General features: G+C 50.6%; 12 protein-coding genes across 12 annotated transcripts; 6 read left to right on the top strand and 6 right to left on the bottom strand.

The window, feature by feature from the left end:
- Positions 1-263: 263 nt before the first annotated feature.
- afeA (adenylate-forming enzyme AfeA) lies at positions 264-2811 on the top strand (the record flags this gene model as incomplete). Its single annotated transcript, XM_024831684.1, has 6 exons — positions 264-339; positions 398-1030; positions 1183-2086; positions 2110-2284; positions 2339-2717; positions 2785-2811. Exons 2-6 carry the CDS (start codon positions 749-751, stop codon positions 2809-2811), a joined length of 1767 nt encoding a protein of 588 aa, XP_024686142.1. The 5' UTR covers positions 264-339; positions 398-748.
- Positions 2812-3849: 1038 nt separating this feature from the next.
- Positions 3850-4576, top strand: P174DRAFT_112691 (uncharacterized protein). Its single transcript, XM_024821036.1, has one exon. The coding sequence runs from the start codon at positions 4110-4112 to the stop codon at positions 4473-4475; it is 366 nt and encodes a 121-aa protein (XP_024686141.1). The 5' UTR covers positions 3850-4109; the 3' UTR covers positions 4476-4576.
- A 686-nt stretch (positions 4577-5262) lies between these two features.
- P174DRAFT_112718 (uncharacterized protein) lies at positions 5263-6173 on the top strand. Its single transcript, XM_024821037.1, has one exon. It carries the CDS (start codon positions 5660-5662, stop codon positions 6116-6118), a length of 459 nt encoding a protein of 152 aa, XP_024686140.1. The 5' UTR covers positions 5263-5659; the 3' UTR covers positions 6119-6173.
- A 288-nt stretch (positions 6174-6461) lies between these two features.
- On the bottom strand, positions 6462-7808 carry P174DRAFT_439311 (uncharacterized protein). The gene has a single exon (XM_024826762.1). The coding sequence runs from the start codon at positions 7463-7465 to the stop codon at positions 6806-6808; it is 660 nt and encodes a 219-aa protein (XP_024686139.1). The 5' UTR covers positions 7466-7808; the 3' UTR covers positions 6462-6805.
- Positions 7809-7912: 104 nt separating this feature from the next.
- On the bottom strand, positions 7913-9578 carry P174DRAFT_402789 (ferritin-like domain-containing protein). The gene is made up of 2 exons (XM_024823964.1): positions 9195-9578; positions 7913-9145 (listed from the first exon to the last, which is right to left on the bottom strand). The coding sequence occupies exons 1-2, from the start codon at positions 9549-9551 to the stop codon at positions 8114-8116; spliced, it is 1389 nt and encodes a 462-aa protein (XP_024686138.1). The 5' UTR covers positions 9552-9578; the 3' UTR covers positions 7913-8113.
- A 1429-nt stretch (positions 9579-11007) lies between these two features.
- On the top strand, positions 11008-12040 carry P174DRAFT_364846 (SDR family NAD(P)-dependent oxidoreductase; the record flags this gene model as incomplete). The annotated part of the gene is made up of 2 exons (XM_024822021.1): positions 11008-11080; positions 11208-12040. 2 exons carry the CDS (start codon positions 11008-11010, stop codon positions 12038-12040), a joined length of 906 nt encoding a protein of 301 aa, XP_024686137.1.
- Positions 12041-12094: 54 nt separating this feature from the next.
- Positions 12095-13889, bottom strand: P174DRAFT_439304 (isopenicillin N synthase family dioxygenase). The gene is made up of 2 exons (XM_024826761.1): positions 13337-13889; positions 12095-13238 (listed from the first exon to the last, which is right to left on the bottom strand). The coding sequence occupies exons 1-2, from the start codon at positions 13409-13411 to the stop codon at positions 12246-12248; spliced, it is 1068 nt and encodes a 355-aa protein (XP_024686136.1). The 5' UTR covers positions 13412-13889; the 3' UTR covers positions 12095-12245.
- A 210-nt stretch (positions 13890-14099) lies between these two features.
- P174DRAFT_385483 (amidohydrolase family protein) lies at positions 14100-15508 on the top strand. Its single transcript, XM_024823258.1, has 2 exons — positions 14100-15265; positions 15322-15508. The coding sequence occupies exons 1-2, from the start codon at positions 14275-14277 to the stop codon at positions 15483-15485; spliced, it is 1155 nt and encodes a 384-aa protein (XP_024686135.1). The 5' UTR covers positions 14100-14274; the 3' UTR covers positions 15486-15508.
- A 123-nt stretch (positions 15509-15631) lies between these two features.
- P174DRAFT_112641 (uncharacterized protein) lies at positions 15632-17640 on the bottom strand. Its single transcript, XM_024821035.1, has 4 exons — positions 17525-17640; positions 17272-17446; positions 16853-17218; positions 15632-16793 (listed from the first exon to the last, which is right to left on the bottom strand). The coding sequence occupies exons 2-4, from the start codon at positions 17372-17374 to the stop codon at positions 15712-15714; spliced, it is 1551 nt and encodes a 516-aa protein (XP_024686134.1). The 5' UTR covers positions 17375-17446; positions 17525-17640; the 3' UTR covers positions 15632-15711.
- A 1036-nt stretch (positions 17641-18676) lies between these two features.
- On the bottom strand, positions 18677-19895 carry P174DRAFT_510531 (putative RTA1 domain protein). The gene is made up of 4 exons (XM_024831683.1): positions 19455-19895; positions 19131-19380; positions 19028-19107; positions 18677-18971 (listed from the first exon to the last, which is right to left on the bottom strand). Exons 1-4 carry the CDS (start codon positions 19732-19734, stop codon positions 18835-18837), a joined length of 747 nt encoding a protein of 248 aa, XP_024686133.1. The 5' UTR covers positions 19735-19895; the 3' UTR covers positions 18677-18834.
- Positions 19896-19915: 20 nt separating this feature from the next.
- P174DRAFT_112596 (uncharacterized protein) lies at positions 19916-21012 on the top strand. Its single transcript, XM_024821033.1, has one exon. The coding sequence runs from the start codon at positions 20250-20252 to the stop codon at positions 20964-20966; it is 717 nt and encodes a 238-aa protein (XP_024686132.1). The 5' UTR covers positions 19916-20249; the 3' UTR covers positions 20967-21012.
- Positions 21013-21913: 901 nt separating this feature from the next.
- Positions 21914-22798, bottom strand: P174DRAFT_112600 (Zn(II)2Cys6 transcription factor domain-containing protein). The gene has a single exon (XM_024821034.1). The coding sequence runs from the start codon at positions 22567-22569 to the stop codon at positions 22036-22038; it is 534 nt and encodes a 177-aa protein (XP_024686131.1). The 5' UTR covers positions 22570-22798; the 3' UTR covers positions 21914-22035.
- Positions 22799-23291: the final 493 nt, after the last annotated feature.

Here is a 23291-nt window from a genome sequence, read left to right as displayed (position 1 = left end):
GGGAGAAGAGGCCACTCGTGCACAGAGATTGGCTCGATAAAGTTATGGAGTCACAGGACGATCCCAGAAAACACTCCAGCTGGGTCTGAACATGTTCGTCTGAACATCAACACTACGACTTCTAGACTACGTACTAGATGCCTTGCTAGTGACTACCAAGAACAGACATTAGTCTAGACATCTATTACTCTATGGCTTCTTTTTTTTTTTTTCTCCCTTTTTACTGACCCACCCCGCTCCGATCTGAATGCTGAACAGAGTGTGTTCATTCGCTGCAGCTTCTCACAAGCGTCGGGCGAGGACGATCAGCGAGGCGCTGATCTGAAAAGTCTCGTCCAGGTGATTTGACTATTCTAATCAGAAGCCGGGATTATCAATCTAATTTCCATTGTTTTAGACTAAGATCGAGGCTGACACCGACGGTGTTTGGGGGTTTGCGCCACGCCTGCTGGCAATTCCAAATCATGGAGATCTCGCGTCTAGGAAATTGGAATTGTCGCATAGGATCACTTCATCGTGACAACTGCCTAAAGATTTGAAATAGAAGATACAAAATGCAAATGGCAAGCTATTTATCACTGCGTCTCCCCATGGAGCAAAAGGATAGATTTTTTCTTCGCATCTTCATCAGACTTGCTTCGCCGGCTCTACCAGCGAGGACGCCCAGATTCACCACCCCTACTACGGAGTAGCTCCTATACCTTTATTTTCTTGTCTTTTTGCTTTTCTTGTCTAATACTTGGAGAAGATGGGACTCTGGGAACGATCTTCGGCGATGCCCGGGCCAGGAGCTCGCAGTCCAAGCAGTGCCAGTCCTGAGGCTCACCCTGTATACACCGACTTGTTGACCTTTTGCTTCGACGGCCCCAACCAGTATGACCAGCGACGACCGATCTTCATAGACGCCCAAGACCCCTCGCGTTCACTCGATGCCAGTCAGTTTCGGCTGCTGGTCAGAACACTCATAGCCGGACTCAAGGCCCATCATGTGCAGCGCGGAGACTGCGTATTGGTCCATTTGGGAAATTCTGTACGGAGTTCCTGCAAACCCACTCTGCTCTGCTTTTCTCACCGAGTTTTACGCCTCCTTCCGGTTTTGTACCTTGCTGGAGCTTTAGCTTTTGTTCTTTCTGCATTCTTTTTGCGGCGGACTAATGTACTAATGATTTCTCATGCATGCAGATCATATACCCCGCACTGTTTTTCGCTATCATCGGCGCTGGCGGTGTGTTCATGGGCTCCAATTCTCGCAGCCAACCTCAAGAACTCGAGCATATCCTGCAATTGGCAGATCCGAAGCTGATCATTACGTCGCGCGATGCTCTCCCCAACGTTCTCAGCGTCTCCGCCGCCCGTGGAATGCTCTCGAGCCAGGTGTGTTTGCTGGATGAATACGCTCCCCACCATATCGCCCAATTGCTGTTGTCGGGCCCGCTGGCCTTGATTCCTGACAACGACGCCGTGTATCTGAATTTCGCGCAACTGCTCAGCTATGGGGAGAACGACTGGGTGCGGTTCAATGACCCGGCGATCGCAAAGTCGACGCCGGCCGCCATGTTCTCCACCAGTGGGACGGGCGGCCTGCCCAAGGGAGCCCTGCTTTCGCATCACGCAATCGTATCTCATCACCTCAGTATCAACTATGATGTCCCCTACGTAGTTACTCGGCTCATCTCCCTGCCCATGTTCCATCTGTTCGGGTCGCTCTGGACGCACATCTTCCCCATCCGCTACGGCCAGCCGCTCTTCGTCCTGCCGCGCTTCGAGCTGACTCAGTATGTCGCCGCCATCTACCACTACCAGATCACGGAGACCTACATGGTCCCCGCCATGATCCACGTTTTCAATCGCAGTGCTCCCCCGATCGCAGATTACATGGGGACGCTGCGGTACGTCGGCGTCGCGGGTGCGCCCATTGACGGCCCTTCAATGGAGCAATTCCAGCGACTGCTGCACCCACATGCTCGCGCGACTCAGCTCTGGGGCATGACCGAGGTTGGGGTCGTGTTTCAGACGCGATACGGCGAGCATGGGAACCCTGGAAGTATCGGACGTCTGTTACCTGGATACGAGGTGCGACTGGTCGGTCAGGACGGGAACGTGGTGCAGGGGAGTCTCGACCCGGGGAGCTGTATGTGCGCGGGGCGGGGGTGCTGATGAGCTACAAGGGCCGCAACGACGCCAAAGATGCATATGGCTGGTTCCGGACGGGTGATGTGGCCTATGTCCAGAACGGGCAGTACTTTATCGTTGGACGGACCAAGGAACTCATCAAAGTGCGAGGGTGAGTTTACTCGCTTTCTTTTAGTGCGGCTAGTAGTGCTAATCCTGGGAAAAGATGGCAAGTTGCCCCCGCTGAACTCGAAGCGGTTCTCCTCAAACACCCCGGCATCGAAGACGCCGCCGTCACAGGCGTCACCTCCAAAGACGGCAGCACCGAATTGCCCCGCGCCTTCGTGGTGAGGGCCAAGGGACCGGCTGCAAATCGGCTGACGGCGGAAGAAGTCTACCAGTTTGCGCGCCGCCAACTGGCCAGCTACAAGGCGCTAGACGGGGGGATAGTCTTTGTGGAGGAAATCCCCCGCACGGCCAGCGGGAAAATCCAGCGCTTCAAGCTCTCACAGATGAACACGTACCGCGACATGGTATCCAGTCTGCTGGCGCGGTTCAAGGGAGCCGCTAGTGGACTGGGGGGTTGGGGTTGGTGCACAAGGGCCGTGTGGCCGTGTAGTTCACACTACGGTACCAGTCACTTTTTTTTTTCATGTTTCTTGCTGTTTCCAGGGCTACGGTCAACAGGCGTGGGCATAAGGCATAGGCACAGGCGCTGATGGGATTGATTTTTGATTTTTGATTTTTTTTTTTTTTTTTTTTCTTTCTTACTTACTTCTTTGAATATACGTACCTACGTACAGTACCTAGTTACTTGGACAGTCGCACTACTCCTACAGCAGAGTAGATGATAAAATGACAGCGAACAATATCTACCTACGGAGTATCTCCAATTCTCAACCAAATCTTGAAATCAAGTATATCCAACCAATCAAACCTGGAATCTCGTCCCCAAAAACCAGAATTTGTCATTGTGGGTTCTGGTTCTGTGTTCTGGTTCTGGTTCTGGTTCGGGCCCCGCACGCTTACCTTAGTCTTTAGTTCTTGTGTTTTTACTTTTTGCCATGTTGATCCTGGCCTGGCGCGCTGCACTCAAATCTCGGCTCGGCTGGCCGGCCGGAGTCGGAGACACAAGATGTGGCGCAGGCGCAAGCAATCCCAGTTCCCCCAGTCACCGCCTGGGACGAGACGAGCTACTGCTGAACACTGGCGAACATTGTGCGTAAGCGTTGACTCTCGTTGAGATGCAGTAGGGCTCCCCTTGCATCATAAGCTTATGCACACTGCGTGCACCGTGCATGTGTCAGGTAGGAAATTCCTCCCTCACGTAGATCCACGTACGTGTGAATGTGATACAGTCTATTTACCCATAGTTGAGGACTCGAAGGACTCGAGGCCTGAGAGTGCGCAAAACACTATTTGTTCGTGTAGAGTTTTGGCTCACTTCTCACCGATACAAAAACACAGAGTAGAGTAGAACTGCCCTGGCAAGATGACGGTGAGGATCCGTCGACACCAAAATCAAAATCCCCCAGTCCCCATTCTGGTAAATCGAAATCTTGGTTCGGAATGCGAAATCGCATGTGAAACGCGATGCACGAAGCAAGGTACCTACTTCCTTGCAATCCTCAGGCATCAGTACATGAGATGAACGGTTACGATGCATGACCATCTATGGTTTTTTGCTATGGCCTCAAGTTGAGCAGCTTTCACTGGCTTATGGCCATGGAGGCATGTGCATATCGTATTCTCAGGTGAATTCAAAAGAAACAGGTCCTGAAATGACCCGAGTAACCAAACAATGGTACTTTGGGTACACGACATGTGAAATGCTTCCTCGGGATGGCCAATCATGCTCGCAAAGTACTGAGTCTCGATGGAATACAATAGGCAGTGTATCCAGATCACGAACAAGTCGAAACACCTAGTCAGTCCTTCGCTTGATAGTGTCCATGTGTCGTACAAAATCTACTGGCTTACAGCGCATACCTTGATTCATGGCTTTAGTTTCACCGGCACGAGAGACACTACGATTGAGTAACGGGTTCGACGGCGAACTTCGCCGTGCCGCTTTGGGTATATTGTACGGAGTTCTTTGGCCTCTCTGCATGACTAGACCGTCATGTGTACGGAGTACTACCCTTGCTTCTCTTCCCTGTGCATCCTGTTTGGACTCTTCTCGCTTCCATTGTTTTCGAAATTCGCCAAAAATTGTGCAATTGACGCCTAGAACGACTGCTGATCAACTCCTGCCACCGCGACGTCGAGTCAGCTCATTCGATTGGGTGCGATCATATAACGCCAATCGTGTGATATCGGATCGAGATGATCAGCCTAATGTCATACTGAGCGGAATAGATTGATCGACACCTTTATCGCATGCCTCAACCAAACGACTAGGTTCATGGATGTAATTAGAGTTGGCACAAAGTACCATCAATCTACTCGAATAAACAGCGGAGGGAACTTGACCGAGGATCGCCATGAGCCCGTGTCAAGATTCCTAGACAGCAACAGCTTATCGATCGACCCAGAAACGAGGTCAACTGAGCCGACCGATCCGCTCAGCTCTTCGCTTTTTTCTTTTCTTCCTCTGGATTGAGTCTGATCTGAATTCTGAATGGATGTCTGACGTTCGCACTATTGACTTTTAGCGCAAATAGTTCTTGCAGACTCTCCACCTTGTGGCGCAGGCGCACCAGCCACCCGTCCAGTGCTGGGACATCTTTCGAGATCGAGCTGGAATCATACATTTCTCTGAGTCAATGTAATCATTCTGGTGTAGCCATGTTGATCACAGGCCTTTGCCGGACAATTGTATCGCGACATCCGGTCTGGTCATCAAAGTGTGCGAGATCATGAGTGACGATCATTCGGCTGATATGCCAGTTACCCGATACGGCAATAGACACGGTTCGCTGGGCAGCGGTGACCGCCTCTCCTCATCTAGTATCCCGCGCCACGGGCAACTTGGGATGATAACGTAGTAGATTGTCAATCCGGTTGGGCCAGATGAATAGAACACGGGATATGTGGGTTACAACAAGTGGTCAACCCCTCATCATCGACGTCATGGTAGCCTTGGTTCGCTACTGAACAGCGCTGGGAGCAGCCACGCCTCCACGCCTTCGACCTCGAAGATCATCCTTCGCAAAATGGCGCTTGAAAGGTGCCTCCTGTCAAGCAAATCGCTGATCCTTGAAGAACCTAACAGCCTTGGTCAGCAAGAGACCGGACGGCCAGAACCCTCGCTTCAAATTAAGAATATCCCAAACGGGCAGGTCGAGGATAGCGCATCATCCCCTTGGAGCGAACCGCATTGGCAAATATCCTGAATGGGCCATGCAGCCCAAGAAGCGAACAAACAAGTCCGTCGCGGTGGTGCCGTGATAATTCTGTGTGAATCGCTATAGCCGCCCGTCCTGGACTTGCCTGATTCCATGAAATCGAGCTCAAAAAGTATAGATACATCTTTCGCCGGGACGGGATCAAGGACGCTATTTTCTGCTAGGACTGCCATTTCCTTGGATGCCAGACGAGGTGCCCGATGAGGTGCCTTGACAGACAACCCAACGCGGTCATCCTTCGTATCGGGGTTCGCACTTCCAGGTCAGCCATGCGTTCACCTGCAGAAGGCATGGTCCCCTCGGGCAGCAACCGCGGGTTGCAATGCTTTCAAGATTTTGGTCAACTGGACGAACATGTGCTGCACTCGCTTCGCAATGAACTTCCCAGTCGCGGCAATCTCACATCAAGTGACGTGCCAGTCTCACAAACCCCGATGTCGCAGGTAACATCCCCGCATTTGTGTCGAGAACAGCCCAGGCAGGAGGGGGTGACGGTGCGACTCACATTGGCCGCACGTTGTAGTGATTCTTATCCAGTCGACCAGGATCGGGAGACTAGTCCTATACACCTCGACGACATGCACACCCCTGAGTGCTATACAGTAGTGTGTTATTCTCGCCATTCGTATGCTTTCCTGGCTTCAAGCAGTGAGCATTAGCGCGAATACGCACGTCGGAATAATCCTCGAGGATCTATCCTCATCTTGTGATGGGATGAGTTAAGAAGACATGATGGATCTGCCCAGCAGGAGTCTTGAGCGACTTATGTTCAGACCCTTCTTCTCCAATATTTGATTTCGGACCGCAGCCTCGTAACGGTGACAGTAGGAGTGAAGGATAAGAACCTTGCATGTGGCATATTGCACGGTAGACATTGGTTAAGCTTCGAGTTCGAGCGGTGCTTCAGTAGAGCGGCCTTCACATTATGTATGTACATGCTGGTGCCATTTCCAACCTCCATACGGGCGCGAATGCGGTGAAACGTAATTGATGCTAACGTCCAACTAGAGCTCGGCGGGGTGTATGCCGTGTTTTCAAACAATTGGATTGTTTCGCGGCACCAGCAGAAACGAGCTCGCTTATGCAAAGTACCACATCGCCGTTGTGGTCTGAGTCGACATGACTGCTGACGCCCTGACATGGGAGATGCGCCCGTGCCGGGATCATCCCAGAAGATCCTGGCAATCGAAGCCAGCCATGAGCAACTCCAAAGGAGTAATTGACAGCGAATTTGCAACAGGCTTCTTCAAGGGTAAAATTACCGGGCTAGAACTTCAGTTCTCTTCCAGCCGCGGCGGTAGAATGCGTGGGGAACGATGGTGCGACATTGCCCCGGCCGTTGTGGCTTAAAAGATACCGTATCCTTTCCACCAGATACCCCAGATCAACGGCCCCAGTGCGCCTAAAGCAGCTGCGCCCACTGGAATTTCCAGAATGCTCCAAACCCATAAAGTTCCGATGGCAGGGGCTCGCTTCATAACAGCATAGTATGGGTCCTCGTTGGTCATAGTCATCAGCTTGGTTCCCAGGAGGACGGCAACAGGTAAAAATGCCATTGTCCGCAGACTCGGAGGAAAAAGCAACTTCCGAACGAATGAAAGCGTGAGCTTGTCTTGAGACCAAGGGAAGAGCGAGACTTTCTCCTGCTTCGTATTCCCCCTATGCATGGATACGATGTGTCCATGAGCAAGATGGACGAGCAACGTCAGAATGGGGAATGCAATAAATGCAGACTCGCGCAGGAGCTTTTCCAACTCGATCGTTTCCGCGTATTGGTGAGCCGCCAGGTAGGCCAGCGTAAGGTGTAATGTCGTCAGTGGTACGGAGAGTAGGAGCGTGTCGATTAATGGGGGAATCGGTGCATCATCACCGTCGTCAGCTGTGTCCGGCTCGATCTGCGAGTCCTCGGTCGCTGGTCCTGCCCGGTCGCCCTCATCGCTTTGTTCCTTAGAAAGCATTGAAGGGTCGAACTGGGAAATCTTGCCAGATAACGGATCCACGGACATGAATTGCGTTTCTGGACCTGACTTTGCAGTATCCCTCTGTTCCTTGCCCAAGACCTCATTTTGTCGTTCAGCAATGAGTTCCACCAACGTCTTTCCTCTCGGTACGTTGTCGGGGGAAGGCTTTTGAGGATGGACTAAAGGGATCGAAGATGGATCGAACGAGGAGTCAGGGGTGGAAGCTGCGGTTGTTGCTGTTGTTGCTGCTGCTCGTCGCTGTTTTCGATTCCTAGGACCCTCCATCTTGGTTAGGATGCTACTCGGAATGTTCGCAAGGCTGTAGATTCGTGGATGATGGTCTTCGTGAAGAATAGGATAAGGGTTTAGCATCTGTTGATGGAGGAATCACAAAGCTAGCAAAACGACGGGATCGCCTCGGAGTTAGCGGGGTTACCGTTTTATGTCTACTCTTCCCTACAATATTTGCGGCCTCTCGGTCTCTCTCACCAAGTAGTATTCATTTATAAGTAGTCACTATAAGAACAGCACATATCTGAAACATCTCCATTCGTTCAATGACTTTTTGAAGACACAAGACGCATCATCCCCGTTTCTCTTTACTTTTGACAATTACATGATCAGTCAGAACCCCAAGCAAGATATATAGTCTAACATTCCATGCTTCATTCTACCACGCCCGATTGGATCAGCTTAGCCAGCTTGGTAAAGAGCTGGGCCGGCAACTATATGAGAGTTGACGCTGCTGATGTTGAACGGAGTCACGAAAAGATCAGTGTCCGTGATTGCGATAAAGATGGTACCATTGAGCGCTGGGTCGCCGGCATATGTCGACAGGTCGGGCTGGATGGTCGTTCCATAGCTTGAATTACCACTGATGGTTAACGTCGAGTACGTGACATTCAACTGCGAAGCCCACAGGACGTAACTCGGGGATCCCGCAGTTGTGTTCGTGATGTAGCTGTTGTTCGGGCCCACACCCTTGCCCGGAGCGTCCCACGACAGGGTGACTGTTCGGCCCGGGTAGGAGAGGGGGCTTGTTCGATTATGGGTAATTGCCGGGCTGCAGCTCTCGCCCACGGCCGTCTTGTTCAGACATGACTCGGGTCCGGTCACGTTCCGGCTGGCCAAAGCGTTCATGCCACCACCTGGAAGTGTTTCATTGGCCGAAGACGATCCATTGACCCGATAAGGATTTGGCTGGTTCTCGATATACAATGACGGGAAGTTCTGCCATGCCAGTCTCGTCTGGTTGGCAGGGCAGTAGCTGATATACGGAGCCAACAGTGTCCATACCCAGGACTGAGGCACCCCAACCTCGAACCACACAGGCACTGGGAAGAGACCTTCAAACTGGCGGAAGATCATCTGCTGACGAGCCTCCGTGGTGATAGACTGGGCCAAGAGGCCAGCTGCCTCTCGTGAATCCAAGTGAGGCAAGAAGCCGAGGACACCAGCTTCTCCAAAGCGGGTGAGCTTTTGGCAGAAGTCAATGAACTCATGAACGGTTGCGTAAGGATAGTTGTAGACACATTGTCTAGGAGCCTGAGCACCCAGGATGTTGGTCAGCATTGTTGCATGTCCAACCTCCTGGTCAACCATGAATTCAATCAAGAATCGGTCTTCTGCCGTGAGACCAGCGGCAGTAAATTCCGCTACAGAGAACCGAGCCAGACCATCGTGGAACAGGTCCAGCTCGATGTACTCTAGGTAGAGCGCAAGGGCCTGGCAGCAGTCAGCTACTGTTCTCCCAGCTAATCGATGGAAGCCCTACCAGTGATTCATAATCAAAGTCGCTCTTTGCGTTGTAGATAGGAGTTGTGCCGTTCGTCCCAACGCCGCCTGCCGGTGTATAAGGAGCCGGCTGGGGGTCATGGAGCTTTCCATCGCTTGGGTAGCTGGTAGCTCCTGGAGCCAGTCCCAAAGTCGGGATCCCGGAACCAACAGAGCTGGCACGCTCGGCTCCACTGGTCGTGGGAGTCGCGGTATAGGAAGAGTGCGGTAACGAGGTCGGGTGGCTCACAATAGATGGCACTGAAATAGGGTCGTCGGCTCTCCTCACCTTAGGGACTGCGAGGGCGGGAGGTAGCCCAGCCAGCACGTTGATCAGCAGAAAGTGTCTCCAATTCATAGTGATGGTTAAAAAGGGCGATATCCTCAGACATCCAGAAGGCAATTGAGATGCTACCCAGTGATGTGCTAGGAAACCTTTCCGGCGCCCAGAGTGCAGCGTTGCGAAGCTACATACGAGGGCCAACCTGCCTTTTAAGAATGTGGTCAGAGCCAGGGGGTTCGCAATTGACGCAACTAATTTGTGATCAAGACATGACGCTGTCGCTCATGTTTGCTGAGCGGTTATCCATAGCATCGTTCCAGCGTCATAAGTTGATTTGTCTCCCGAATCCCCAAATCAGCATCGGAGTTTCTGTTCCTGAGGATCGCACACCAAATGCCCTACCTTAGTGACATCGATGCGTGGTTAGGTAGTCGACATCAAGGTGTGTCGTCATGCTACGGTCAACCATGAACGAGTGATTCAGGGTGGAAGGTTGGAGTAGCTGTATAGCTCCGGGTCTGAGATTCCTTTGCAGCTCCCAAACCGAATTTGGTTATACATTCGGAACTTAGGCCAGCATACGTGTTTCGTCAAGCGTTGAGCAATCGGTGGTCCGCAACCACGAGCAGCACGGGATACTGGGATTCGTCTGCAACATCAGGTATTCACGGGTCATGACATATATCGGGAAAGATCTGCTTTGTATAATAGGTTACCCTTCCGATATTCCGATCCTATCAATTGATCTCGTATGTCGCATGCCCACAGTAAAGAGGATGTAGCGGATCTCCTAGTTGCTATGACGTGAGATCAAGATCACCAAAGCGGGCTTAAAGGAAGTGTCATCCGAGGAGTAAATTCACCCAGAATCTTATTGAGCCGCCGAATTCTCGGATGAATGATTCAGAAATAGATACTCAGTAGCATTGAGTGGACCCTTGGCCTAGTCGGGGTTCGTTCTATGCGAAGCTTGGTTGATTAGCAGAACGGGATGATTTTTGCATGAGAACGGGTTCAGATAAGCATTCTGGCTTTTCGGCTTTCCGATCTGAAACTGTCGCAAAGTCTTGAAGCATGGACTGTAGATATCTGTCATATCATGCTTCGCGTTACTAGGATTTATGCGCTGTTGGTGTCGATCATGCATATCTCTGGCCTTGTCCACCTGGGATGCGACCATCATTCTCACACATAGCAGATTGTTTACTTATCCCACTCGTAGCTCCAAGGTCACTCACTCTTGAACACCGTTTTCTGGATAACCTAGGTTTGAGAAAGTCATCAAGGACCATTGCCGGAGCGTGGGATTTCCCCACATCGGCCATGTTTGCGAGATGCGGGGGTCCTGTATGACGCCAGTTCCTCTAAAAGGGACAAATCGATTGTTTCCTCACTACGGAATGTCATAGAACACTTGCTCTATATGACTGGAGCAACTCCATCATTTTCTGTAGAAATTTAACGCTAATTGTACCCGATATTGCATTCCGCTATTGGCAGTGCGCTCAGTGGTCCCATCATCATCATCATCATGTCGCACCTGCAAGCTTCGAAATTGTTCTCCATCCAGGGATGTGTTGCTGTTGTAACCGGGGCTGGAACTGGTGAGACTCCTTGAAGAAATCGATTCCTTTATATGAAATGCGTTGTCGTTTGTTCTCCGCACTGCAACTCGATAGCGTTCGTAGATTTGGAAGAAGGTCCTATAAGCACTGACACAGCCTTCAACAGGACTGGGACGTACAATGGCCCTTGCGCTAGATGCGAACGGCGCCTCGAAGGTCTTCATCATCGGCCGACGCGAAGACAAGCTACAAGAGACTGCATCCCTCGCAATGAACAAAACAATCGTACCGATCAAGGGCGACGTCTCATCTAAGGAATCACTACAGGCGGCCTACGACTCCATCGCATCTCAGACAGACCATGTCGACCTGTTGATCGCAAACAGCGGTGTGATGGGTCCTTCTGCTCGCCCTCCAGCCGCAAAGGAGGACGGGTCAAAACCAAGTCTGTCAGAAGTCCGTGATCAGCTATGGGCTGTACCCATGGAGGATTTTTCCAAGGTCTTCGACATCAACGTCACAGGGTCATATTACACTGTTCTCGCATTCTTACCTCTGCTTGAGGCAACGAATAAGAGAAGACCGGCACCTGAGAAGGATAAGCTCTCCCCACCGACTGCCCAGGCTATCATCACCAGCTCGATTGCGGGTTTCATTCGGCAGGTGCCCTTCAGTTTTGCGTACAGTCTTTCCAAATCAGCAACGAATCATCTTGTCAAGATGCTTTCGACGACGCTGAGCTCATACGACATCCGGGTCAATGGCATTGCGCCAGGCCTGTACCACTCGGAGATGTCTGCGTCAGCATTCAAGGGCGGAGATAGGGGCATTTCTGACGGGTCGTTCCCGCGCGAAAGGATTCCCCTCACGAGGGGTGGAAGTGAGGAAGACATCGCGGGTCTGATTCTTTGGCTGGCGAGTGCTTCCGGTGGCTACATGAATGGTAGCATCATCGTCACTGATGGAGGGCGAACCGCAGTTCATCCGGCATCGTATTAGAGCGCTGGAAAGCGCAGAGCACTTTACACATGTAGGCCGGGCATCAAATTGCGCTATAAGTGAGTAGCTTATATTAGTCCATATCAACCTTCGCATACAAAGCAACTCACTCATACGATTAGTGGTCAGTCTTGCTCGAGATACATAAGAACGCTGAATGTAAACATGACTCATTTGGAGATATACATCAATATTAAGAGTCAGACTAGATGGTTGCTGTCAATCGTTGCACAAGATAGTCTCCGGCGGTAATCCCTGGGTATTTCTTTTTCTGACGAATTTCTTCCCCGAATGTCCCCGGTAGGGCATCAATAAACTTGTTCATATTAGGATTGCAGAAGTATGCGATACTATACCGCGCCGGGTATGCATCTGAGCCGTCATTTACGTCGACACCTGCGATACTTGGAGGCTCGACAACCCGATGGCGAGTGCTCTTGATGATGTCGTTGGACCACCGAGCTAATAGGTCTCCAGCATTGATGACGACTGTGTCTGCGACAGGCGTAGCGTCGACAAAGGTACCCTTGGGACTCCGAACCTGCAGTCCTCCACGACGGTCTTGGAACAGAAGTGTGATAGAGCCATAATCACTGTGCTCTGCAGCACGAACTTGTCCTGGGTTCTTCTTGAAGACATCTTTGGGCACAGAAGGGTAATGCAGAAGGCGGAGATTATTATCTCCCGCATCCACGAATTCATCAAAGTAGTGCTCTGGTAAGTTCATTCCAAGAGCGATGGCCCGCATGACCTCCGTATGGAGGGATTTGCACATTCCGAAGAATGACTGCATCACTTTCTTGAAATTCTTCCCCTCGTCATCGAAATGGTCTGGCCATCGATTAGGAAGACCGTCAACATCATCGCGACCAATCTCCATTGTCTCCTTAAGATCTGGCGTCGCCAGTCTAGCGGTATCTTTGTCGACATTATCTTCAGGTAAGCTCAGCTTCTCTCGTCCCGTCTTGACGTAACCACGGTTCGACTGCGGAGAAGTCCAACACAAACTGTCTTTCTGATCCTGGGGGCGAGCGAAGAAGCGAGCTGAAGTCTCAAATACCTGGGATACTGTGGAAAATGGGATTCCATGGTCTTTTAGGTAGAGAAAACCCGATGTCTTGAATGCATTTGTGATGGAAACTGCGACAGCATGTTTGTCGGATGGTGTTCCTCTCAGGAAGGGCCCAAAATCAATGACCTGTAAATTGACAGTGTAAGTGGGGAGGGAGACACATATCATACGAATACAGAAAACAGACCAGCAGATTGATAATTTTAGATGATCAGGATACTCACAGGAATGACAAGATCGTCCTTTTCAATCGCTGTGGTGATGGGATGACACGCATGCTGCGCCAGGTTGTCGTCCATTGTATAACGATCGGGATCAATGGCTGTAGGAGTTGAAGGGTGAAACTATGTCGTCAGATGAACGTACAACCCTTCTAAGGTATTAGAACAGTTATAGACGTCTGCTTGCGAGCTAATGTCGCAAGAACGTTGAGCGCAATCGCAGAAGATTTTCGTGAAATCACAACTTGGTCATGAACCAAGGTGAGGGAAGGAAAATAAGCAGATCAACAGGTTTGGATGGACAGCAGCCATGGTTCCGAAGGAGATATGCCTCCCCTCCTCACTTAAATATTTCCTTCCTTCCTCATCCCCAATCAACGATGATACACTGGGGCGGGGAAGATAAAGCCGACCTGCATGATGTTGCTGTCCGTATCTGAGCGATAAGGTATCGGTTGTCGAGAGATGAGGACATCGAGGGTAGATAGCCTCTTTAACCATTCAGAGAAGAGCAGATCCTCTGAAAACTCACTCATGCAGCTATCATTGAGACGATCGAAAGCAGACAAGCCATTGATATGGATTGCAATCTTTCAGTTCTTGATGCTTGAAACATGAGGGAATCGGCAGCAGTCCATACATGCGCTGCACATCACTCGCATCCCCTGCGGATGCATTACTGCTGTAACATCATTGCGCATACCCCGCATCGAAGATAAGAGACAAGTCAAGGCTGCTCAAGATTGAGTCTTGTCTCACTCGTTCTCCCTCATCTTCATCTTGAGTTCGCAAATCAGCTGCATTTCGACAAATGTATGATCATTCATAAGAGTCAAAAGTCGATTGCCAACTGTTTCTTCAGCGTGCTCACCTTTGCAAACCATCACTACTACAATCTTTTTAAGGCAGGCTGATTGATCGCCAGAAAGCAAAGAGAAAAGATGTCATCCCCGCTCATTGTCGACATTCACACTCATGTCTATCCCCCGGCGTATATGAAAATGCTCCGCGCTCGCAAGGTAGTCCCCTACGTCCACGACCCAGTAAATGCAACACCACGTCTTGTCATCCTTTCTTCAGACGATGATCCATCAATCCCTCTCGATGAGCGTGGCCGTCCAGTCGACTCGTCCTACTGGGATATCGACGTCAAGCTGGCATTCATGCGACGCCACGGTATCAACTGCAGTGTCATTTCCCTAGCTAACCCGTGGCTCGACTTCCTCGAGCCTGATGAAGCGCAGACGTGGGCAGAACGCATCAACGATGATCTGGAGCAGACCTGCGCTCGTGTCAACCAAGCAGCAGACCCAGATAACACGCATTCTCTTCACGAAAAAGAGACGTTGTTCGCATTTGGCGCCCTGCCGCTCAGTGCGCCTAGAGCAGACATTGTAGTAAACGAGATCAAAAGACTCAAGACGCTGCCACATCTGCGAGGCGTGATTATGGGTACCTCTGGTTTAGGCAAGGGTCTCGATGATCCAGCGCTGGACCCCGTATGGGGCGCCTTACAAGAGGCGGACACCCTGCTCTTCCTCCACCCTCATTACGGTCTACCCGATGAAGCTTTCGGCGGACCAGAAGTGATAAACCGCTACGGCCATGTTTTGCCACTTGCTTTAGGGTTCCCGCTCGAAACTACGATTGCCGTAGCACGGATGCTCCTTTCCGGTGTTTTCGATCGGTTCCCCCGGTTGAAGATCCTGCTGGCGCATTCTGGCGGAACGCTTCCATTCCTTGCCGGACGGATTGAGAGCTGTATCCATCACGAGCGCAAGTTCGTCGCCAACGGCGGTAATCTACCAGGCCCTCAGAGAAGTGTTTGGGATGTGCTGCGGACAAACATCTACCTCGATGCGGTGGTATATGGTACTGCTGGCCTGAAAGCAGCCGTGAGTGCGGCCGGTGGAGCGGATCGTCTCATGTTTGGTATGATCATGCTCTTCGCTGAATTCTTTTCTGCGGTTATACTGACATCTGGACAGGCACTGACCATCCGTTTTTCCCGCCACTGGATACTAGTGAAGACTCCGAATGGCCTAGTGTGACGACCAACTACAAAGCAATCCACGCTGCATTTGATACGGAGAAAGAGGCAGTTGGAGCGATCTTGGGAGGGAACGCAGCACGTATTCTGAATCTCAAATGAATGCAGTTTCATACTCATGTAGGTATAAAATATCACTGCGTCCTGCGTGACCCTCATGGGTCTCATGCCTCGACTTCATCTCTATAAGAGCAGAGAACAAAGTAGAAATATATAGTAAAAGCCAGGAATAACGGTAAAGGCCTCACACGAGGTGCAGAACAAACTTTTGCGACTTTTTTCGGAATATTCAGCAGACGGGGTTATGGAGCGTGTGATTTTACCATGTTTAAGAAGTGTTCTGGGTCGCTAGCAAGTCCCATCCCAGTAGCCTCCATATCTCTTGCGTAAACCAGTCGGGAACCGATTGCTCGGGAATCTGAGCACAGTTCTGCAATTTTTCAAGCTCATGTTTATCAAGTGCTTCAGGCTTCTGTAGCGCATGTGGAAACACAAAACGGTCTGATCCGAACAAAGCCCGAAGAAGAGTTCCTTGTAGCTGCTGCTTCATCTTGGCCACCCATGCCATTGTTTCAGGGGCATCCTGGACTCCCAATGTCACAGACGAGGATGCACAAGCATCTAATAAGGCTAGACTTCTCTCCAGTGGCCAAATGAGATGCTTTGCTTCCATCTGCATAGCATGCAAGGACTGGTCATCTAGCTTGACACTCTGCAAGCCTTGGGGAAGAGGTAATTTGGTCTGATGCACATGAAGATCAGGTCGAATTTGTAAATCTTGGAAGACAAATATGCACAGTAAAGTTCCCACACGCGTGAGGAGAATGTACAAAAACCCCTCGAAAAGAGTTCGATGAACTGCATATGAAAGATTCAAAGATATTGCAATAGAGCCAAGTAGTCGACTGATCTGGCTGGCTACTTCGTCAAGCGGAGTGGTCGTAAGATTCTCCAGTCCCTGACAAGGCTTTGCACTTTTCGACGTTTTAGCCTGCTTGTTCTTCGGGGCTTTTGAGGAACCAGTGCTCGCGGAAATCTGTCCGGACTTGCTGATGCAGTATTGCTCCAGAGCCGTCGCTATAGCCTGATACAATCTAACGAGATGATATGCAAGCTGACCCTTGCCGTGAAGGTCATTTTCAGTATCCGCGAGCTTTTCCAGTGCCTGTGAGATAAGCTGAAAAGCGCATTTGACGCTATGTAGAACCTGTTCCAAGTGAGGTCGCTTTGCCTGGAGGACAGACTTCTTGCTAGGTCGAGTGGTATGTCTTTCCCAACGGACTGCTGTGAGCACTTCATGCACAGCTACTTCGCATAGATCCGCGGAAGATTGTACAATAGTCGCGCGACTCGGCCTGTGTTGAATGGCTCTCTGAAGAGCGTAGAAGTGACGCATGAACGATGCAGTAGCTGTTTTAGATAACTTCAGTTAGTCAGAGTAGGCGAGAACATTGACACTCTCGACTGACATTCTTCCATGTATTCGGGTTGCTCGACGAGTTTGCTAGATACTAGAGCCATACCAAACGCCTGACTCTGGAAGTTCACCTGCGTCTTTGCTCTTTTACTCGCATTCAGATTCCCGTTTGCCTTCCTCTTTGCCGATACTTGCGTGATCTCTTGAGATAAAGAGTTTTGTGATTGCAGTTTCGCAAGAACAGCCTCATTACGCTGTTCCAGCTCATAAACTCTATCCATCAATCGGCTCTGCTCAGCTTCAGATTTCTTGTAGGCGTGCTGCCAGAAGGAGACGCTGTCGAAGAATCGATCTTCCAAATACTCCCTACCAGAACTGTCTGCATTTTTGATGTTCTTTCGGATCTGCAGCACATACTCTAAGACTTGGTTAAGTTAACCTGTACAGAAAGGGGCCTCGAAGACTGTTAACCTTGAATATCCATGCCCGCCGGCTTCTGTTTGACGATGGCCATTGCAAGGGCTAGCTGAGCCTGGGATGGCATAGGCTTGCTCGCCATGGTCGTCGCCTCCATGATCAGGGGTATATGTCGCTTGACAAGGAATGTTGATGATGATGGAATGGAAGTTGTGGACGAGGCAATCCACTGAAGGAGAAGTTCTCAGTGCCTGAGGCTTAGTCTACACACACCACTTTCTTCGGACGTATAAGCATGCCAACGCACCTTTTTCTTACAAGTAGGGCCTTGGTATACTGGAGTTTTGAAGATGGACGGCTGTGATCATTAAGGAACTATTAACTGCCACGGCATATAGGTCGAGCGATCATATTGTCCCATGAGTTTCTGGACCTTTTCTTCCTGGCGATCCAGTGAGCCAACGCCAGCCAGCATATCATACATAATTAGTCATGCGAAAGAATTCATGAGTAGATCGTATAGCAGAGAAAGCCTCCCTTGGGACTACCTCTTCCTATATTTAGGGCCGGAGAAGAATGCGTTGCGGGATGTTCAGCCATTTTTTGATGCATTTAGAACAGAGTTAGGAAGTTATTTGCATCTGCATCAGCTCCTATCGCTGTATCTGGCACAATAAAGAATCTCACGAGTCGAATAAATATGTCCCCAGCAAGGGTTGCCGGATATGTAATGGGAGAACAGGAAGCCATATTTGCCTCGATAGAAGTATATAACTGGACAGTTTTTCTGCAATTCCCGTTCGATTGCCTAATACGGGTGCCGCCGCTTTTATGAGGGCTGCGCGTGAGAGCGCCCTGAGCGCATCGAACACTCACTGAACACTCATTGAGCACGCACCAACCACTCCGGCAGCTCCCGGACTACTCACTGATCCCGCCTGAGTAATCTGGATCAGCTCAAGCACCCACCCACATTGGGAATCACATGACACTTTTATGCTCTCTAAACTGCATACATCCTAAAAGCTGGGGAGATCCATGAGAACCACCATCACTTTCATGAGGGCATCACAAAGGCCAGGGGCTTAGCGTCTTAGATTGGACTCTGTTCATCATAGTCTCACGCGCAGGGGCAGGCTTAGATGGATCAAAAATAATCAAATGGAGGATAATAGGTCTCCCCAGCCCCCATGTTACGCATGTATAAAATGGCATTTCCTAAGCTTGCTAATGGGGAAACTTCAACTTTCCAGGTCCTCTGTTAATTATACTTCTACTTACCGTGTGTCTATACTCTGTTACTACTTCTATCTCCATTTCAGTCTTCTAGTATAGGTGTGGCTCTCAGGCATAATTCTTGCCTAGATAGAGACACCTCAGACTGGAGAGCTGTGATATCAAAAGTGTGACAAACACATCCATTGTTCTGGCGCGTAACTCTTGGGTCCACTGTTCAGAGGAGGGTAGTCAGTTTGTTAAACATTAGTTGCCTAGTTACCTAGTTACCCTTAGTTATTACCCTGTCATGTTTGTTGATAATGATAATACACTGTGTTGAGTCTCCGTCGAGTATGTAGTGTAGATATCTTGAAAGACGATCACTTCTTCGCACCCTGCTCACGTCTCAATTCCACTCCGGCTTGCATCCCTCTCGCATTCTCCCTCGCATCCAGGATCAAAGCCGCTGGGTTCCAAACACAGAGCACCAAACTCGCAATGAACATCAATGCCGCATCGAGAATAATCGCATACACCTCGTGCGTAAACAGATACCCCGCCACCCATTCATCAACTCCATGCTCCGATACACGCCCCGCGCCACCATACACGTAACAGCAATCATCAACGACTGCGAGATCCGCCGCAGGGCTTGATTCCGCGCAATCGGGCCTAGGCCACGGTAGATCACGTACTCAAGCAATGTAGCAAAGACGCAGGTCGAGACCAGTTGCCAGATTATCCCAGCCACCATCGTGTAGGTTCCCGGCCAGGGGGAGGTGTTCTGGCTGAATGCGGCGCCAGCAATACCACCGCCGACGGCCTGGAGGAGGAGACTGAAGAAATCAACCGTCATGAAGATGATGAGGTAGAGGTTCGGTCGCAAGGGGGACTTGTCCTGTCCGATGATGGGGATCATCAGGCTCAGGACGCCGTAGATGCCGGCTGTCGTGAAGGCGGGGCTGTTTCATATCGTTATAGATAGCTTCCCGACAGTGAAAAGGAAATGGAAGATTTACCCATGATTAATGCGGCCAGCTGCATCTCGAGCAGCTTGACAGAATACGGACAGCGATACGCCACGGTACGGCCTAACCATCCGACAAATTCGCCGAATGCACCTAGGGAGAAGGCTAGCCCAAGCCAGATATTTCTATGCCGAAAGGCCTGCCACACATGGACAATTGTCACCCCCAAGAAGAGGATCATGAAGATAATACCGGCCACAAGGGAGGGGCGATAGCCGAAGGGAGTGGGAATATTCGGGCTATAGGGAAGACAATCGGGAGTTTTCTCCATGGTCGCCTCTCAGGTCGCAGACTTAAGATAGAAAAGCAGTATATGGAAGGAATATCAAGTAAGTTGACAATGGACGAACGTACACCAGGTGTCTGTATCTGTCAGGGTAACCAGGGCAGAGAATGCAAGTGGTGTAGATGATGACGGGGGATGGGCGCTAGTGATCAGACTGGGGGCACTATAATAATAATAATAAGCACCTCCTTTGTCTTTCTCTCTCAGTACAACTATTATTAACATGTCAGCCCCGAACAATCCAAGGACGGCGAATGTTGGGAAAATGTGGCCGAGCCAGGCCCGACACATTGGTGGCCAACCTCTCTGTTGGGCTTCAAAAGGCACCGAGATGAGATTCATGTCTTGCATGGATTAACCTTGGCAAAGATGACACCTGCGTCAACATCCACTCGATCCCTGGAGTCTATGTGGATCTCATTTTGGGGTTATCACTCTCTCTACATATACTCCTCCATAGTGTCTGTTCCATACCTTGCACCCGTAACGACAACAAAGCCATGAAATTCCTCTGCCTCCATGGAATGGGAACCAACTCCCAAATCCTGCAAATCCAACTCGCTGGAATTATCAATCAACTGCCACAGCACGAGTTCATTTTTGTCGATGGCCTGGAACCCTGTCCACCCGACCCAGAAGTCAAGTCTCTATGGCCCGGGGGTCCGTATCTTTCCTATTACACTGCCCCAACCCCCGAACAGTTGGACGAAGCCTACTCCCTGGTCTTGGAAGTCATGGCCGAGGACGGCCCGTTTGATGGGGTGATTGGCTTCTCGCAGGGTGCCGCACTTGCCGCATCGATGATTCTCCAGCACCAGAAGGATCAGCCAACCGCCGTGCCATTGTTTAGTCTGGGCGTCTTCCTTGGCGCCAGCCTTCCCTTCGATCGACACTCGACGCTTGCGCGGCAGAGTGTAGTGGCTAGCAAACATCAGCCGAGTGGATACGTTGGCGGCAAGGAGGAGCATGATCTCCTCATACTCCAGCGGTATGATCCTCGCACGATATCGCTGCGGATTAACATCCCCATACTGCACGTCGCTGGAAAGAGAGATCCTTTCTACCAGCAGAGCGAGTTGTTGGTTGGCCTCTGCTCGGCAGATGCTTCCTCTGTCATACATGATGGCGGTCATTTTGTACCAAAAGATACGCACACCACGGCCAAGATTGTCAGATTGATCGATGCCTTGGTAGGCAGAGTACAGCACCGGTGCTGAGAGATTTGTTTCTTGCTATAAGATTTGTCTGCCGGTTCGCGCCTAGATTCTAGATGCCTATTGATCTAACTATCCTTTCTTGGCGACCGTTTCACTCTTGTTTGTGATGTGCAATCAGTTTCTGAATCCAACTTCGTAGCCCGTCCAGCTTATTTCTTGTTTGATTTATGTCAACCGTCATCGTGTCCTCTGCAAACATACTATAGTCGGCCACTACATGAAGCAATCGTCCCAGCTGCCCAAGATGAAAGTCCATGACCGTGTATCGGACAACGGCACCCAACCGTCCTGTAGTATGGGACCGTTGATGATGCCCTGCTGAGGGGATAGGAAGTAAGTTCTGGACGGATGAAGCCCTGCAATGCCTTTCAATACCGCTTCCCAAGATTGAATCACGTCGGTCAGCGCCATCCGCCCCTTGTGCCAGGAACGCCTTGTCGTCTGGTCCCGCCGCCAGAAGCTCGTATATCTCGATGCTCATACACACTGCAGTTAGAGCAAGCATCAGCGTGCCCTCACTACTTGGCTGTGGTTCCTCAGGAAAGGCATTCCTGCTTGACACGGAGCTGCCCCACTGGTGTGCAATGATCTGGACAGTATCGCACAGTGCCGATACAATTGAAAACAGTTCGTCGAGCGATCTGTCGGTGCTCGACGTGCCTCGCTTCAACGACTGGCGCTCTTCGTTGAGACGGAGTAGGATGGGAGAGAGCTGACCGTAGACATCTAGTCTCCAATCAGCCAGAGAAGGTGTCAGTCGCTGCATTCCTTCAAGGTCCGAATCCATCATCGCATAGTCCGCTGGCCACGAGGACTCGGAGACCATTGATACCAGGGCTGCTGCGTCGAGGGGCGGGTGTTCAGTCACCGGTAGGCTATCCGATGCCAGAACTGAACGGGAGGACCAGCCTTCATGCTGCCCTGACTCGGAAGATGCTCCTGGTACCGTAATATGCGGCGTCGCAGATATCGGTCTGTCCAGGCTCACACGGCAGCAATTGTCAACCTTTCACAATCTTTCCAGCAATCATACTATATATGCGAAGCCCCTAGTCGAGGCAGGTAGAACTCACTGCACTGGCACCCCCAGCTGAACCGCTGCGATCTGACCAGCCGCCGCCAAAGTAGATGACCAGGTCGACGGCAATTGATGTTCATCTCCGTTACGCGAGTGTTCATCTCTGCACTGGTCGGAGTGCTGGTAGCTGAGCTGTGCAATTTCTGCTTGTGTCCTTTCCTCCAGCCTCTCTTCTGGCTCGATGCCCCCATCTCGAGCCTCCTCCTCTTGAGATCTCGAGAGTTTCGACTTTCGCGGTCGTCCCATCTCTTTGCGCGGACTGAAAATGCATCGTCGGCCGTGTTTCTGGCAGTTCCAACAGGCACCCATGCTACTAGTAGCAGAGGAGCACCTCACCTTTCGATAGTGGCATGCGTCGCATGCCTCTCTGTGAACAGAGTCCATTCCAATGCAATAGGGCCCCAATACATTGATCTGCTTTCTTCCAACGCTGTAAGATATCTGGCAGAGATAGCATTCTTGACCTATATAAGCCCTTTTTCTTGGCTTATATTGCAATAAGGCTCCCGATAAAGCAAAGTACATTGGGACTACAATTAGCCCATCGCTTTTGGGGAAGGCTACTCCCCCGCCTTACTCCCGAGATTAGCGATCCTTGCTAGTGTTTATACTAAAATCATACCTGGGCTGTGGCCTCTGAGGGCTTGATAATGGTCCTAGCCTGCCCAGGAGTGGGCGGATGCTTTTTGCCCTTGCTTACCTGGCTGAGTCTTATCCCTGTTTATAGATTATATTGAATCAATACCGATAGCCTAGAAGTTGTCCGGAGGATGTACTACTCCTTAATCTAGCGGATTACATAGCCGTGGCCATGTTGGCAACGTGGCATACGATTCTAACCAATTAGCTGACAACTTCCAAAGGCTACGGTGCCTGACAGTGGTGGTTTTACTGGCTTAATTTCCGTCCTCTGAGAAGAGAAGAGATCAACTACAGTGCTACGCAAACAACCGAATGATCTTGTAGCGTAATTTCCCTGAATCGAAGGAACGGCCCGCTCCAGTATCAGACAACATTTAATGCGGACAACCGCTGGTAAAACAGGGGTCAGGAATATCGAGGCAATAGTTCAGTTTAAGCGCTGTTGCTGCTGAATTTTGCCTAACAGGACGAGTCGGACTTTTGAGCCGTATCTATATTCGGATGAATTTGAACGGTTATCACTTCACTTCTGGAACTATTTCTAGTCAATATAATGACACAGCGGCATATCACCTTCCCGCCAGACAAGCCATGCTTCGAAAGGA

The sequence above is a fragment of the Aspergillus novofumigatus genome, assembly GCF_002847465.1.
Source record: "Aspergillus novofumigatus IBT 16806 chromosome Unknown P174scaffold_2, whole genome shotgun sequence".
Classification (NCBI taxonomy): Eukaryota; Fungi; Ascomycota; class Eurotiomycetes; order Eurotiales; family Aspergillaceae; genus Aspergillus; species Aspergillus novofumigatus.
This window is presented reverse-complemented; position numbering and strand designations above follow the sequence as displayed.

Coding starts and splice junctions, on each gene's coding strand:
- P174DRAFT_112691 (XM_024821036.1), top strand. CDS start 4,110: ATGGCTTTAGTTTCACCGGCACGAGAGACACTACGATTGAGTAACGGG.
- P174DRAFT_112718 (XM_024821037.1), top strand. CDS start 5,660: ATGAGGTGCCTTGACAGACAACCCAACGCGGTCATCCTTCGTATCGGG.
- P174DRAFT_439311 (XM_024826762.1), bottom strand. CDS start 7,465: ATGTCCGTGGATCCGTTATCTGGCAAGATTTCCCAGTTCGACCCTTCA.
- P174DRAFT_402789 (XM_024823964.1), bottom strand. CDS start 9,551: ATGAATTGGAGACACTTTCTGCTGATCAACGTGCTGGCTGGGCTACCT. Junction 9,146..9,194: donor ACTTTGATTATGAATCACTG/GTAGGGCTTCCA, acceptor GACTGCTGCCAG/GCCCTTGCGCTCTACCTAGA.
- P174DRAFT_439304 (XM_024826761.1), bottom strand. CDS start 13,411: ATGGACGACAACCTGGCGCAGCATGCGTGTCATCCCATCACCACAGCG. Junction 13,239..13,336: donor AGGACGATCTTGTCATTCCT/GTGAGTATCCTG, acceptor GTCAATTTACAG/GTCATTGATTTTGGGCCCTT.
- P174DRAFT_385483 (XM_024823258.1), top strand. CDS start 14,275: ATGTCATCCCCGCTCATTGTCGACATTCACACTCATGTCTATCCCCCG. Junction 15,266..15,321: donor AGCGGATCGTCTCATGTTTG/GTATGATCATGC, acceptor ACATCTGGACAG/GCACTGACCATCCGTTTTTC.
- P174DRAFT_112641 (XM_024821035.1), bottom strand. CDS start 17,374: ATGGAGGCGACGACCATGGCGAGCAAGCCTATGCCATCCCAGGCTCAG. Junction 17,219..17,271: donor GGCGGGCATGGATATTCAAG/GTTAACAGTCTT, acceptor ACCAAGTCTTAG/AGTATGTGCTGCAGATCCGA. Junction 16,794..16,852: donor ACCCGAATACATGGAAGAAT/GTCAGTCGAGAG, acceptor TATCTAAAACAG/CTACTGCATCGTTCATGCGT.
- P174DRAFT_510531 (XM_024831683.1), bottom strand. CDS start 19,734: ATGGAGAAAACTCCCGATTGTCTTCCCTATAGCCCGAATATTCCCACT. Junction 19,381..19,454: donor GCTGGCCGCATTAATCATGG/GTAAATCTTCCA, acceptor CCTTCACGACAG/CCGGCATCTACGGCGTCCTG. Junction 18,972..19,027: donor CGTGTATGGTGGCGCGGGGC/GTGTATCGGAGC, acceptor TTTACGCACGAG/GTGTATGCGATTATTCTCGA.
- P174DRAFT_112596 (XM_024821033.1), top strand. CDS start 20,250: ATGAAATTCCTCTGCCTCCATGGAATGGGAACCAACTCCCAAATCCTG.
- P174DRAFT_112600 (XM_024821034.1), bottom strand. CDS start 22,569: ATGTACTTTGCTTTATCGGGAGCCTTATTGCAATATAAGCCAAGAAAA.